The 13,555-nt window shown below is 47.5% G+C and overlaps 1 protein-coding gene across 1 annotated transcript in view; it reads left to right on the forward strand.

The window, feature by feature from the left end:
- MOV10L1 (Mov10 like RISC complex RNA helicase 1) overlaps nt 1-13,555 on the forward strand; it is a 165,024-nt gene that overhangs the window by 92,203 nt on the left and 59,266 nt on the right. Inside the window, exons 20-21 of the mRNA XM_044277185.1 lie at nt 4,669-4,750; nt 4,881-5,053. Of these exons, the coding sequence (XP_044133120.1) occupies nt 4,669-4,750; nt 4,881-5,053 (255 nt within the window). The remainder of the gene's footprint in view (nt 1-4,668; nt 4,751-4,880; nt 5,054-13,555) is intronic.

Raw genomic sequence — 13,555 nt, forward strand, 5'->3', positions numbered from 1 at the left:
TTTGTCCCTATTCATTGTCAATGGGGACAAAACTGAACTAAACGACACAGAATTCACCAGAATGTATTCCGTTGGATCCCCATCACGGACAAGCAGCATTTTTCTGTCCGCAATGTGGTGCGGAGCAAAACTGATCCGTCCTGACACACAATGTAAGTCAATGGAGATGGATAAGTTTTTTCTGACACAAAAGAAAACTGATTCGTCCCCAATTGACTTACAATGGTTTTACAGACTGATCCGTCTTGGCTATTTTAGAGATAATACAACTGGATCCGTTCATAACAAATGCAGATGGTTGTATTATTTTGACTAGGGATGAGCGAACTTCATATTTTGAAGTTCGGTTTCGGGTATATGCTGAATTCCATTATGGATTCCATTACCACGGACAATAACGCATACCATAGCTGAATGCCTTTAGAGGCATTCCATTATTCATTCCGTCATAATAAAAGTCTATGGCCTGCATAACGGATCCGTCCAGTTTCCGTTATGCAGGAGAGGACTCCAGCATAACGAAAGGATCCTTTATGCAGGCCATAGATTTCTATTACGACGGAAAGAATAACGCCTCTAAAGGCATTCCGTTATGCATTCCGTCATAGAACTGTGTTATGGTCCGTGGTAACGGAATCCTTTAACGCAATTCAGCATATACCCCAAACCGAACTTCAAAATATGAAGTTCGCTCATCCTAATTATGACAGAAGCGTTTTTGCTGATCCATGCTGGTGTGAAAGTAGCCTAATCTTTGTTAAGCGATCACTACACAGACCATACACCATTACACTTGGGTTTTCTGGTGGGGGTCCGACACACGGGACCCCCGCGGATCAGCTGTTTGAGACGACACCAGCTCTCCTGTGAGCGACAATGCCTTCTTAAAGATCACCAGTAACAGTTGAGCTGCTCCCAAGCCACGTTGACAAACGCATGTGAAACAAAGCCTCGGCACTCACAGGAGCACCGCTGCCTTCTCGTACAGCTGATCGTCAGGGTCCCTTGTATCAGATCTTGACCTATCTTCTGGATAAGTCATCAGTATCTGATTGGTGATCAGTATAAAGATCTCGGAAAACCCCTTTAAAGTAGTTGCCAAGTTCATAAAACCCACTCTCACTCTGGAGTAGAGCTGAGCGATTTGGCCTAAAATTTTAATCTCAATTTTTTTGTTTGTTTTTGTTTTGTTTTTTACTCTTCGGGGCATTTTTTTTATATTGTATTTTACAAATTTTGGGCTAAATCATTTTTTTAATTGGTCTTGATAAAAAAAATTCAGTGGTTTTAGTGCTTCTTGCTGTAATCGATGCAAACCCCCCCTCCCCCCCCCCCCTCAATGCAGTTTCCCTGCATCGAGGAGTCATTAAAATCACGTGACCACGGAGCCTCACTCACCGCTCCGTGGCATCCCGTCCGCACTGTGCTGCCAGGGCCTTACGTCAGGTCCCGCCCAGTGCATGCCGGAACGTGGGAAGAAGATGCGGCCTGTCTCCTGCGGACTCCATGTCAGCGCACTGCCAGGAAAGGTCAGTATAAGTTAGCAGGCCCGAATTTGCCGGGGGAATGGGGGGCACCTGTGATTTGAAGTAGCTGATGGTGCTGGCAGACATGGATGGAAATGGCATGGAGGGGCTGATGGCACTGGGGGAGTGGGGGACATGGAGGATGGCATGGAGGCACTGGGGGAGGGGGACAGATGGCAATGGAGGCACTGGGGGAGGGGGACATGGCAATGGATGGCATGAAGGCACTGGGGGAGGAGGACATGGCAATGGATGGCATGGAGGCACTGGGGGAAGAGGACATGGCACTGGGAGTGGGGGACATGGCAAGGAGGGGCTGATGGCACTGGGGGAGTTGAGCTGAAGGCACTGGGATGGGTGTATGTGTGTGTGTGTGTGTGTGTGTGTGTGTGTGTGTTTGTTTGTTTTTACCACCTTTACGAAATAAAAGCACCTAACAGACATATATTCGTGACAGGCCTGGTAGCCTTTGTTACGGCCCCTGCTGCCATGACAATGCATCGGCAGCCTGTGATTGCGTTTGCAGAGGTCCTGTCCTAGATTTTTCCAGACAAAGCGCTGTGTAGGCCCTGTGGTGGCTCTGCATGTAAATATGTAAAAATTATACACTTTGTAAGGTTCCCACAGATTACATCTAGCTGTGGGATACTTTGTGATCAGCATATTGTCAAGAGGGCATTCAAACACGTAGAGAAGGTTCAAATCATAAACCCCTTTGAGAACACAGACTGCATATCCAAGGCTGAAGGGAGGAGATTATAGTGACACTCTTTTGCAGCACTCTGTTCTATATTTCGCTTTTTTTTTTATTATTATTATTATTATTATTATTTTTTTTGGTGGCCCTGAAAAAAAAAAAAAAAAAGTGGCCCCAATGTTGTAGGTTGATCAAAATTGTCAGAAGGTAGCGCCACACAAGTTGGTAGTCATACCATAGGGCAGCACAGAATACCATCCCACAAAACCAAATACCACAGTGCAGCACAAAATACCTTCCCCGAAGCTGTCCCTCTGTGGTGGCCATCAGTAGATGCTATGTTCTGTCATAATCCTCCTCCAATTGTCATTGGATATGGAGCTGGGGGCTTAGGAGGGGAGATGTGGGCCACTACACCAAGCCAGCCCTACCTTCAGCGTCCTGCTCGGACTTGCTCTTATAATGGCCCTTATAGGTACCCCAGTAGTATATACCCGGCCAGCGGCAGTGAGAGGCCTATTGGAAACATTCCCTGTATGGGAGTCCACCTCTGGTTATACCAGTTTATTTAGGCTGCAGAAGAACTCTAGGACTACAGGGAGTGCAGAATTATTAGGCAAGTTGTATTTTTGAGGATTAATTTTATTATTGAACAACAACCATGTTCTCAATGAACCCAAAAAACTCATTAATATCAAAGCTGAATATTTTTGGAAGTAGTTTTTAAGTTTGTTTTAGCTATTTTAGTGGGATATCTGTGTGTGCAGGTGACTATTACTGTGCATAATTATTAGGCAACTTAACAAAAAACAAATATATACCCATTTCAATTATTTATTTTTACCAGTGAAACCAATATAACATCTCAACATTCACAAATATACATTTCTGACATTCAAAAACAAATCAGTGACCAATATAGCCACCTTTCTTTGCAAGGACACTCAAAACCCTGCCATCCATGGATTCTGTCAGTGTTTTGATCTGTTCACCATCAACATTGCGTGCAGCAGCAACCACAGCCTCCCAGACACTGTTCAGAGAGGTGTACTGTTTTCCCTCCTTGTAAATCTCACATTTGATGATGGACCACAGGTTCTCAATGGGGTTCAGATCAGGTGAACAAGGGGGCCATGTCATTAGATTTTCTTCTTTTATACCCTTTTTTGCCAGCCACGCTGTGGAGTACTTGGACGCGTGTGATGGAGCATTGTCCTGCATGAAAATCATGTTTTTCTTGAAGGATGCAGACTTCTTCCTGTACCACTGCTTGAAGAAGGTGTCTTCCAGAAACTGGCAGTAGGACTGGGAGTTGAGCTTGAGTCCATCCTCAACCCGAAAAGGCCCCACAAGCTCATCTTTGATGATACCAGCCCAAACCAGTACTCCACCTCCACCTTGCTGGCGTCTGAGTCGGACTGGAGCTCTCTGCTCTTTACCAATCCAGCCACGGGCCCATCCATCTGGCCCATCAAGACTCACTCTCATTTCATCAGTCCATAAAACCTTAGAAAAATCAGTCTTGAGATATTTCTTGGCCCAGTCTTGACGTTTCAGCTTGTGTGTCTTGTTCAGTGGTGGTCGTCTTTCAGCCTTTCTTACCTTGGCCATGTCTCTGAGTATTGCACACCTTGTGCTTTTGGGCACTCCAGTGATGTTGCAGCTCTGAAATATGGCCAAACTGGTGGCAAGTGGCATCTTGGCAGCTGCACGCTTGACTTTTCTCAGTCAGTTTCTTATGCACACCTGATATAGGGTGTTGATGTCATTAGACCCCACCCCTTCTCATTACAGAGATGCACATCACCTAATATGTTTAATTAGTAGTAGGCTTTCGAGCCTATACAGCTTGGAGTAAGACGACATGCATAAAGAGGATGATGAGGTCAAAATACTCATTTGCCTAATAATTCTGCACTCCCTGTACAGTGATAAAATGCACCATGCTACAGAGCAATATTAAATGTAACATGAAAACATCACTGTCCCTCTAGCTACATAAAGCTTGTGTTTTACGCTTTTTATGTTCTGCAAGGATTCTGTCTCAGCGCTTAAAAGCTGTGTACAAAATATTGAGCCGTGACAGAACGGCTCAATATTTTTTATAAAGACCAATTGAAAAAATGATTTTTAGCCCAAAATGAGTAAAATGCAATCATAAACAAATTTCCTCTGAAGGTGTACATAGCCTTAAAAGTTAGTCGTAATTTTGTAATGTATTTCTTTTACATTTTTTGCTCCTATCTTCCATTCTGGGCTGTGGTCCTATGAACCATGCAGCTATTATTTCCTGTGATGTTATGTCCAATGGCAGTAATAGGGAAGTGTCTATGTAACTAGCTTGATAGCAGGAGCTATAAATTACTGTAGCTGGGTGGTGTTGGGACTGCTGCATACAGGATGTAAACCACAGTTATTTATTTAAGTTGTTCTATTTTCCATCAGCAGCACAAACCAAATGCTCGAGAGAAGAATGCAATATCCATGAGTGATATGGTGACAGTGGCTACACAGACTAACAGCCAAGGTTTGCTCCTTTTTTTTGTCTTGAATTTTTACAAATAATACTTTTATTGTTCAATTAATACAGTTTTATATTAATATGAATAATTATGGCACAGTGTAAATATAACTATGTGCTTGTACCTTGTGTGCAGGTAATAAAACCCCAATGAAGAAAATGTCCCAGTTCTTCAATCCATTGTTAAACGATCACCAGAAGTTGGCAGTAACTAGAATACTGAGCGGAGACTGCCGCCCTACTCCCTATATTCTCTTTGGGCCTCCGGGTACCGGAAAAACGGTTACAGTCATTGAAGCTATTCTACAGGTGCCTTTAGAGTAATATTTTGTATGTACGATGGGAATTGTGAACATTCACACAAGTCTTTTCCAGTTTAGCCACAACTTAAAGGAGTTGTCTTACTTTAGCAAGTGGCATTTATTATGTAGAGAAAGTTAAAGGGGTTGTCCGGGTTCAGAGCTGAACACGGACATACCCATATTTTCACCCAGGCAACCTCCTGATGTTTTGTGTGGCGAAACCAACATCGCCACGGTGTTTTGGAGGGGGCTGTTTAAAAGCCTCTTGCCTCAGGATTATGGCCCATACTAACTTTTAAACCCCTGAACCTATTCAAGTGAATTTTGGATAGGTTTGTCCCCAAGTTATATTGTTTAAATTGATGTAAGTTATATGTATGGACAATGTAAACTCAGAGTTGTAACAATTTATAAAAAGTGTAACTTGTCAGCTTGGGAGATAGTTGGGTGGATAGACAGAGGGGAGGAATAGGCTGGGTGTGTCTCTATTGTCCCATTTTGTGTTTAAATGGTGATGTCTGTCCTGTTGTCTCCACATGTGTATTGGCGATTTCCCTTTGTCCTGAGAGATAATTGGATTACTTCTCGGTTGTCTCCGGGACAGAGAGGAGGAAACCATGATGCATTGTGGGGATGTGTTGTATCTGTCCTGTATTTGCAACAACTGTAATAAAAACCAGGCTGGGTGTGCCAGCACGTCAGACCACTGCTTGACCCTCAACACGGAGCCTTGTCTCGTTATTGGGGGGATTCCCTGTATGCTGTTAGAGACTGATTGCCAGGAGTGTAAGCTGATTGTATGCTTTTCCTGTTCGTCTGCTAGCAGCTATTCGCGAGGTTCCAGTTTGGAGTGCTATTTTGTATCCAGTTCGGGAGTTTGGTGTTCTGCAGTAGCTGTGCCTGTCTCTCAGAAAGGGGCATATCACCTAAACAGATTTTAACCCCTTGTCTGCTGAAACGGTCCGTTACAGCATCAGAGCATCTCATGTTCTCATGCGCGATCTAACGCAGGGCAAGGGCTTTTTCTCGCCCATATTCATTGGGGGACACAGAAACCGTGGGTATAGCTATGTCCTCTAAGAGGCGTTGACACTAGGCAGAACTTGTTAGCCCCTCACACTGCAGCTATACCCCCTCCAGCCTGGAGAGAGAGCTTCAGTTTTAGCTTAGTGTCCATAGGAGGCAGAGCTCCCTGCCTTAAGCAGGGTGGCTTCTTTGTTTGATTTTTTCCCTTTTAGGTTTGGGAAACTGAGTCGCCCAGCCTCTGTTATCCCGGGGAGCAAGGCCGGTGTCAGAGTCCCTTACCGCTAGACCTCCCCACAGAAGCAAAAGGAGGATCCAGGGCAGCCCTGCTTCCCGCCAGCTAAGGGGTCACCTAGGTCTGCCAAAGAAAAAGACCCTCCCGCCATACCAGACTCCTGCCACTCCAGTGCCAGCTGCTGCGGAGGTGACCCTGCTGGAAAAGGTGACCTTGTGGGTCCACTTAGGGAGGGTGAAGAGGATGAAGATGAGGTGAGTACACGGTACTAGGTAAGTATGGTTAACCTTCTTCCCCCTCCCTCCTCCTTTGGCGGCAATTGTTTTCAGGGGTCTATTGGGTTAATAGGCATCGGGCTCCACTTTTAGTAGCCCAGGACCTCTGAAAGCAGGCCCCCTCTTTGCCAACGGGTCTCAGGCACATGGGGGGGTTAATGACCTTGTCCTCCGGCGCACATCAGGTGGCCAAGCAGGCAGGGAGGGGAGCGGATGAAGCTCCCGCTCCCTGACATCCAACACCATAATCCGGGAGCGGGCGCCAAGCACGCCGCTCCGAAAGGGTTAATGCTCGCGCCACGAGGCAGGCTACCTCTGGCCGGCACAGAGTTCCCGGCCGCGGGGTGGACATCCCGGTCTGCCGGGCGCTGCTAAATTTAGGCCCCTGCTTCACTTTGGGCCTACAGGGGGTCACCCAGACGCCTCTTAACTCCAACCCTGTGCCTCTTCCCAGCCCGCAGGGCGGGCACCCCCAGCCTGTGCGTGCAGGGCAGGGCATCCCGGTCGGCCGTGCATCAAAAACTTTAGACCCCGGCTTTGCTGCATACTAGGCCGCAGCTTCATCTCCTCCAGAAGCCCGCTGAACACGCCCCCGGGCTTCAAGTCACTCTTTTAACCCTTCCTGGCCAGCAGTACAGCAATACAGTGAAGGACCCCTGAAGTATTCCCAATCCGCCCTCAAGGGCCGTTTGGTTGATAATACTCCACCTGTGCAATCCAAGGGAGGACCTCTGACAGTTCCCAATCCACCCTCCGGGGTCATTTGGTTGATTATCCTCCACCTGCACAATCCAGTGGAGGACCTCTGGAACTTCCCAATCCACCCTCCCGGGTCGTTTGGTTGATAATGCACCACCTGCGAAATCCGGTGGATGGACCTCTAGAAGCTCCCATTCCACCCTCTGGTTAGTTTATTGATAACTCCCCACATGCGCAGTCCACAACTGCCAGGGGTGAGATTTTAAGGGGTAGACCTACGCGCAAGCGGACCACAGCAGGTCATCTTTTCACTTCGGATATCTCCAAAACCCTACCCTTCCTCCCTGGGTCCCACTTAGACACACCCTCCCTCCCCGGAGAGGGTCAGTCCAAGGGGGGCGAGATCACCAATTCAGATTCTGAATAAATCCGAGCAATCTCCTAAGAGTGCGTCTACGGTAGCCAGCAGTACTTGTCGTATGCATTACCCCTTCCATAGGCGGAGTACTTGCACTACTACGGGATACAGTACTTGCCTTAGATATTATCCCCTGCCGTAGGTGGACTAAGTACAATTACACTGTTTTCAGTGCCGGATGTATGTATCCCCCCTTCGGTAGGTGGCGGAATTGCATCAGTACCTGCCGTATGCATTAGCCCTTTCTCCCATCACCGTGCTTCCTGTTGCATTTACCCCCTTCCACAAGTGATCCGCTTATGGGGGAATAACTAAGCATCTTGGGATGCTGCAGTTCAACTACGCCACGGCTCTAGATGCCTTTGCTTCTTTCACAGTGGGGCGTGGCAACAGCCGGTACCCGCGGGTGGCCAGTACTCTGCATCTAGTTGTGTGTGGGTGCCGCCAGTGGATACGGTGGCTGTTTCCACATTGTATCCTTCTTATCTTCGGTGCTGGTTTGGAGCATGATTGTGACATCCTCTGTCTTCTCAGAGGGGTTGCCTGGCAACATTTGTATCCTAGAGACTATCCATCTCCATGGGCCTCCACTGTTCCAGTCGGTCATGATATTGTCCTCATCAATACGTAGTGCATACGCCATTGCACATAATATGGGGAGTACGTTCCAGCGAGTCGAGTGTTTTCACTGACTGTATTTTCTATCCACCACTCCTCTTTTTTTGGGAAAGAAGGTTTTCTGGCACTTTGGTTTAGCTACTACAGCGTGTTCTCCTCCACAGGTGCAGCTTTTACACTAGTGCTCTAGTTCGTAGTTGCTGCAGTGGGGCATCCCCCTCAGGTGGGGGTTCTACCCTGACGCTAGCTTTGGCAGTTGCTCCTGTTCAGCGCCCTTCCCAGGTAAAGTGTTTAAAGCTAGCTCTACTTAACTGGGGCAGTATGGTGCCATGGCTTCTACGGGATAGCCTCAGGCCTCCCCCTCAGTTTTGCACCGACGTGGCAGGCACTGGCCACTCCTGGGGGGAGTGGTATTTGTGTTACCTCTACATACTATGGTTCTTACTGCACAGCTCCTTTGTCAGGTGGCAGATTCTTCTAGCACTGAATCTGGTGGCCTCTGCGGTGTGGCCCCCTCCTCTGCTGGACTATGGTATGGACTAGCAACACAGTTGTGGCTCCCCTTGCATGGCTTCCTCCACCACTAAATCCATGGTTAACTCTGCATTTGCACGGGGTATTCGTTTTGTGGCCTTCTATTTCCAGGGTTCTGGACCCGGCTGATGGGCTGTGGCGCACACCACATCCCTCCTTCTACAGGTGAATTCTTCCCAATGGTCCTGGGTATGCTACCTGTATCTACACTTACCTCTCTTAAGACATGTCTAGGTCACGTCAGTCCTATGGTGATCATACTTTTCACTGCCCACTCCGTGGGTAGTCACGTCTTGCCACACTGATAGACGATCCGTTCCTGGAACAGAACACCCTTCAATTTCTTCTTCCTACTCCAGCAGAATGGTTGTCGGCCTCTCGCTTCTGTATTTCTGGACTGCAGACTTCCTCAGCGGGACGACAATAGATCCGGGCAAGTGGTCCCTGCACCCAGAGGTGTTCGAGGCGATTGTGCATTGGGGTTGCCCGGACGTGGACTTGATGGCCTCGAGACTCAATCAGAAGCTTCCTGCGTTTCTCTCCCGAGCAAGAGATCTGGAAGCTTGTGGCATTGACGCCCTGCTCTCTCCTTGGCAGGGTTTCTCCCTCCTTTACGTGTTTCCCCTTGGTCACTGCCACTCAGAGACGACCTTCTTTCGCAGGGTCCGGTCTTCCATCAGCATTCAGGTCTCTTTGTTGATGGCATGGCTATTGAAACCGCCATTCTGACACGAAGAGGGTTTTCGGCGGATGTCATCCGCACTATGATTCAGGCCAGGAAGCTTGCATTGTCCAGGATCTATTACAGGACCTGGAGGTCCTTCCTAGGCATCTGTGAAAGCCGGAACATCCCCCCCCCCCCTTAGTTTTTCTCTCCCCACGGTCCCATAAAAACCTTCCTTCAGGTAGTGGCACATACGGTTTATCCGTACCGTCCTTCTTTACCGCCTTGGGATCTGACTTTAGTCCTCTCAGCGCTCCTGGCTTTTCCCTTAGAGCCCTTGCGGGAGATTTCACTCCAAATCCTGTCCTGGAAGGTAGTTTTTCCTTGTGGCTCTCACATCCATCAGACGGGTGTCCGAGTTGGCAGCGCTCTCTTGTAGAAAACCCTTCCTGGTTCTTCATAAGGATAAAGTGGTTCTCCAGCCCGTTCCTTCCTTTCTTCCGAAGGTGGTCTCTGACTTCCATATAAACGAGAAATTGCCCTTCCCTCACTGTGTCCCTCTCCTTCACACCCTAAAGGAAGGGAGTTAGGCCATTTGTATGTTGTCGGGGCTCTGAAGATTTATTTAGCAGCCTCCAGTTCCTTCCGGCGTACGGACTCCCTTTTTTGTCATTCCGGAGGGTACTCTCAAGGGATGGCGGCCTCCAAGGTGGCAATCGCACGTTGGATTAGGTTTGCAATTGCTGAAGCATACCGTGCCCAGGGCAGGGTTCCACCCCTTAGGTATCACGGCTCACTCCACCAAAGCGGTGGGCCCATATTGGGCTCGGAGGAATCTCTATTCGGCCACGCAGTTGTGCAAGGCGGCTACTGGTCCTCCTTACACACATTCACAAAATTTTACCAGGCGCATACTTGTGCATCGGCGGATGCTGCCTTGGGCCGCATGGTCTTGTATGCGGCAGTTTCTTAGATGCCTGCAGGGACGCTTGCTTCCATGGGTCTGTGGTTTTTCCCTCCCTGTGGACTGCTTTTGGACGTCCCACGGTTTCTGTGTCCCCCAATGAATATGGGCAAGAAAACGAGATTTCTCTAAAACTTACCAGTAAAATCTTTCTTGCTCTTCATTGGGGGACAGAGCACCCACCCAGTGTTGTTATTCGGCCACAGTTGCTGCAGTTGCTGGTTAGAACCCCATTGGGTCCTTTGGCATTGTTTGTGTTCCACGTTTATTTCATTGTGATTTGTTCTCCTACTGCTTGTACACAAACTGAAGCTCTCTCTCCAGGTTGGAGGGGGTATATCTGCCAAGGGAGAGGCTAACAACTTCTACCTAGTGTCAACGCCTCCTAGAGGACATAGCTATAGCCACGGTTTCTGTGTCTCCCAATGAAGAGCGAGGAAGAGATTTTTACTGGTAAGTTTTACAAAAATCTCGTTTTTATTTACCATAACACACTGCCAGGAGGAAGCTTCCACCCGGCAGTGTGTTTGGTGACATCACCGGCTCTGATGGGCATGCTTTAGCGCTGCCCTAGCTGTTTTACTGGCTAAGGCAGCGCTAAACCCCTCCCATCAGTGCCGGTGACATCACTGGGATTCCTGGCAGCCCCATGGAGAGCCTGGTTCGTCACAGGAACTCCTGAAAATGCCTTTGCCCTGCTCAATTTAGCGCAGGGCAAAGGAGAGCATTGGAGCATGAACTGCTCCGATGCTCAAGTCAGGTGGGCTGCCTGGGTGAAAATGGAGGTATGTCCGGGTTCAGCTCTGAACCTGGACAACCCCTTTAATAATACAAGAAACTTACTAATGTACAGTTATTATCCATATTGCTTTCTTTGCCGGTTTGATTCATTTTTCCATCACATTATACACTGCTCGTTTTTATGGTTATAACCACCCTGCAATCAATCAGCGGTGGCCGTGCTTGCACACTATAGGAAAAAGTGCTGGCCTCTCTGGTGGGATTGTACATAGGCTAGTGCTCTTTTCTATAGTGTGCAAGCATGACCACCGCTGCTGGATTGCAGGGTGGTCATAACCATAGAAACATGCAGTGTATAACGTGAGGGAAAAATGAATCTAGCCAGCAAAGGAGACAATATGGACAATCGCAATATATTAGGAAGTGCCTTGCATTAACTTTCTCTACATGATAATTGCTATTTGCAGAAGTAACACAACCCCTTTAACCTCATGCAAACATTCACTGCAGTATTTGAAAGAAAAAAATCCTGTACAGACATTGATCCTTATTTCAGTGCATCTGTTCAGAGTATTTATGTATTTATTTTATGCACTATATTCCGCAGCGCTTTACAGACATTAGCATCCAACTGTCCCCAATATAAATGCTTTTGGGCATTTTTTTTTATCATTGCATTTTACTAATTTTGAGTTTGTTTTTTCAACTGGTATTTATTAAAAATTTTCAAGTTTTTTTTCCACTACAGCTTTCACTGCATCTGACTGCTCCATGTGTAGCCCTTATCTATGAACTCTTCACAGCTCATAGACACTCTTTTAAGCAAAATTTTATCATTTGATAAGAGTTTAGCTTTAATGAGTGTTTATTAGCTGTCAGGAGTTCAGAGATAAGTTCTACAGATCCAGCTGTCAGAACAGCTCCCTGACAGATTGAGTGAGGCAGAGAGCAATAATCTGGAGATGCACTAAAATATGAACAGGAAAAACGGTCGACAATTTTAAATGCTCCCCAAGCACAGCGCTGTACATTGTATAGTGGAAGTCGGTGGCGGATTAACATAGGAGCATCGCTGTGGGGCCCAACGCCGACCCGAACACCCACATACTGAGGTGAGGCACGGGAGCCTGAGGCCTATGTGGTAGTATAATCCCTGCGCAGGAGTGTGTGATGACACCTTCACGCGCCTGTGTCGGGATGCAGGGCAATGAAGATTGCGCGTCTGCAGCCTGCGTCACCATCCCGGACACAGGTAAGTATTGGCTTTTAGTTGTTTTTTTTTTTTTTATTTTTTTTTATTTTGTGTGTGTCAACTTTGGGAGGGGGGCAGTGTAAGGGCAAATTACTTCATTGGGGCAGATTATTACATAGGAGGGCAGTTTGGGGGAAATGATTACATGGGAGCAGTTTGGGGGAAATGATTACATGGGGGCAGTGTGGGGGAAATTATTACATGGGGGCAGTGTGGGGGAAATTATTACATGGGGGCAATGTCTGGGAAATTATTACATGGGGGCAGTTGCTATTAGGGGACATTTTTGGGGGCAACACTATACAGGTATTATTACCTGGAGCTAAATATAGTGTGTTATTACTCTAGGGGACATTGTAACTGCTGTAGACACTATAGGGACCTTTGGGTCAAACTGGTGTAAAGTAGAACTGGCTTACTTGCCCACAGCAACAGATTCCACTTTTTCATTTTTACAGCTCCTTTGGAAAATAAAAGGTGGAATCTGATTGGTTGCTATGGGCAACTAAGCCAGTTGTACTTTACACCAGTTGGATAAATGATCCCAATTACGAGAAATCTAACACGTCTGTATAACAAACTCCGCCAATCAGCTGTTTGAGGAGACTGTGATGTCCCAGTGAGCGCCGCAGCCTCTTTGCTCCTTACCAAGCACAGCTCTGTCCATTTGATAGTACTGTGCTTTGTATTGCAGCTCAACCCCAATCACTCAGATGGGACTGAGCTACACCTAGGCCATGTGAACGATGAATGTGATGTCATATGGCCTAGGAAGAGACTCTGGCGCTCAGGAAGCACCGCAGCCTCTTCATACAGAAAAAAATTAAACTGAAATGGATTGAGGGACCCGAGTTTGGTAGACAGCCCCCGGCCTATCATGCACTTAATCCTTACCTTGTGGCAGTGCTTGGTATCGGAGCTCAGCCCCATGGCCCGCTGCCTTCTCTAACAGCTGATGACTTTTCCAGAGGCTAGGTAATGAGTAAAAAAAAACTCTTAGAAACCCCTTTTTCCCCGGCGCCTCCACAACGGCATTCACAGGAGGGTGTCCCCGCCTCCAGGACAGGAAACAACGAGGAAGCACAG

The sequence above is a fragment of the Bufo gargarizans genome, chromosome 2, assembly GCF_014858855.1.
Source record: "Bufo gargarizans isolate SCDJY-AF-19 chromosome 2, ASM1485885v1, whole genome shotgun sequence".
Classification (NCBI taxonomy): Eukaryota; Metazoa; Chordata; class Amphibia; order Anura; family Bufonidae; genus Bufo; species Bufo gargarizans.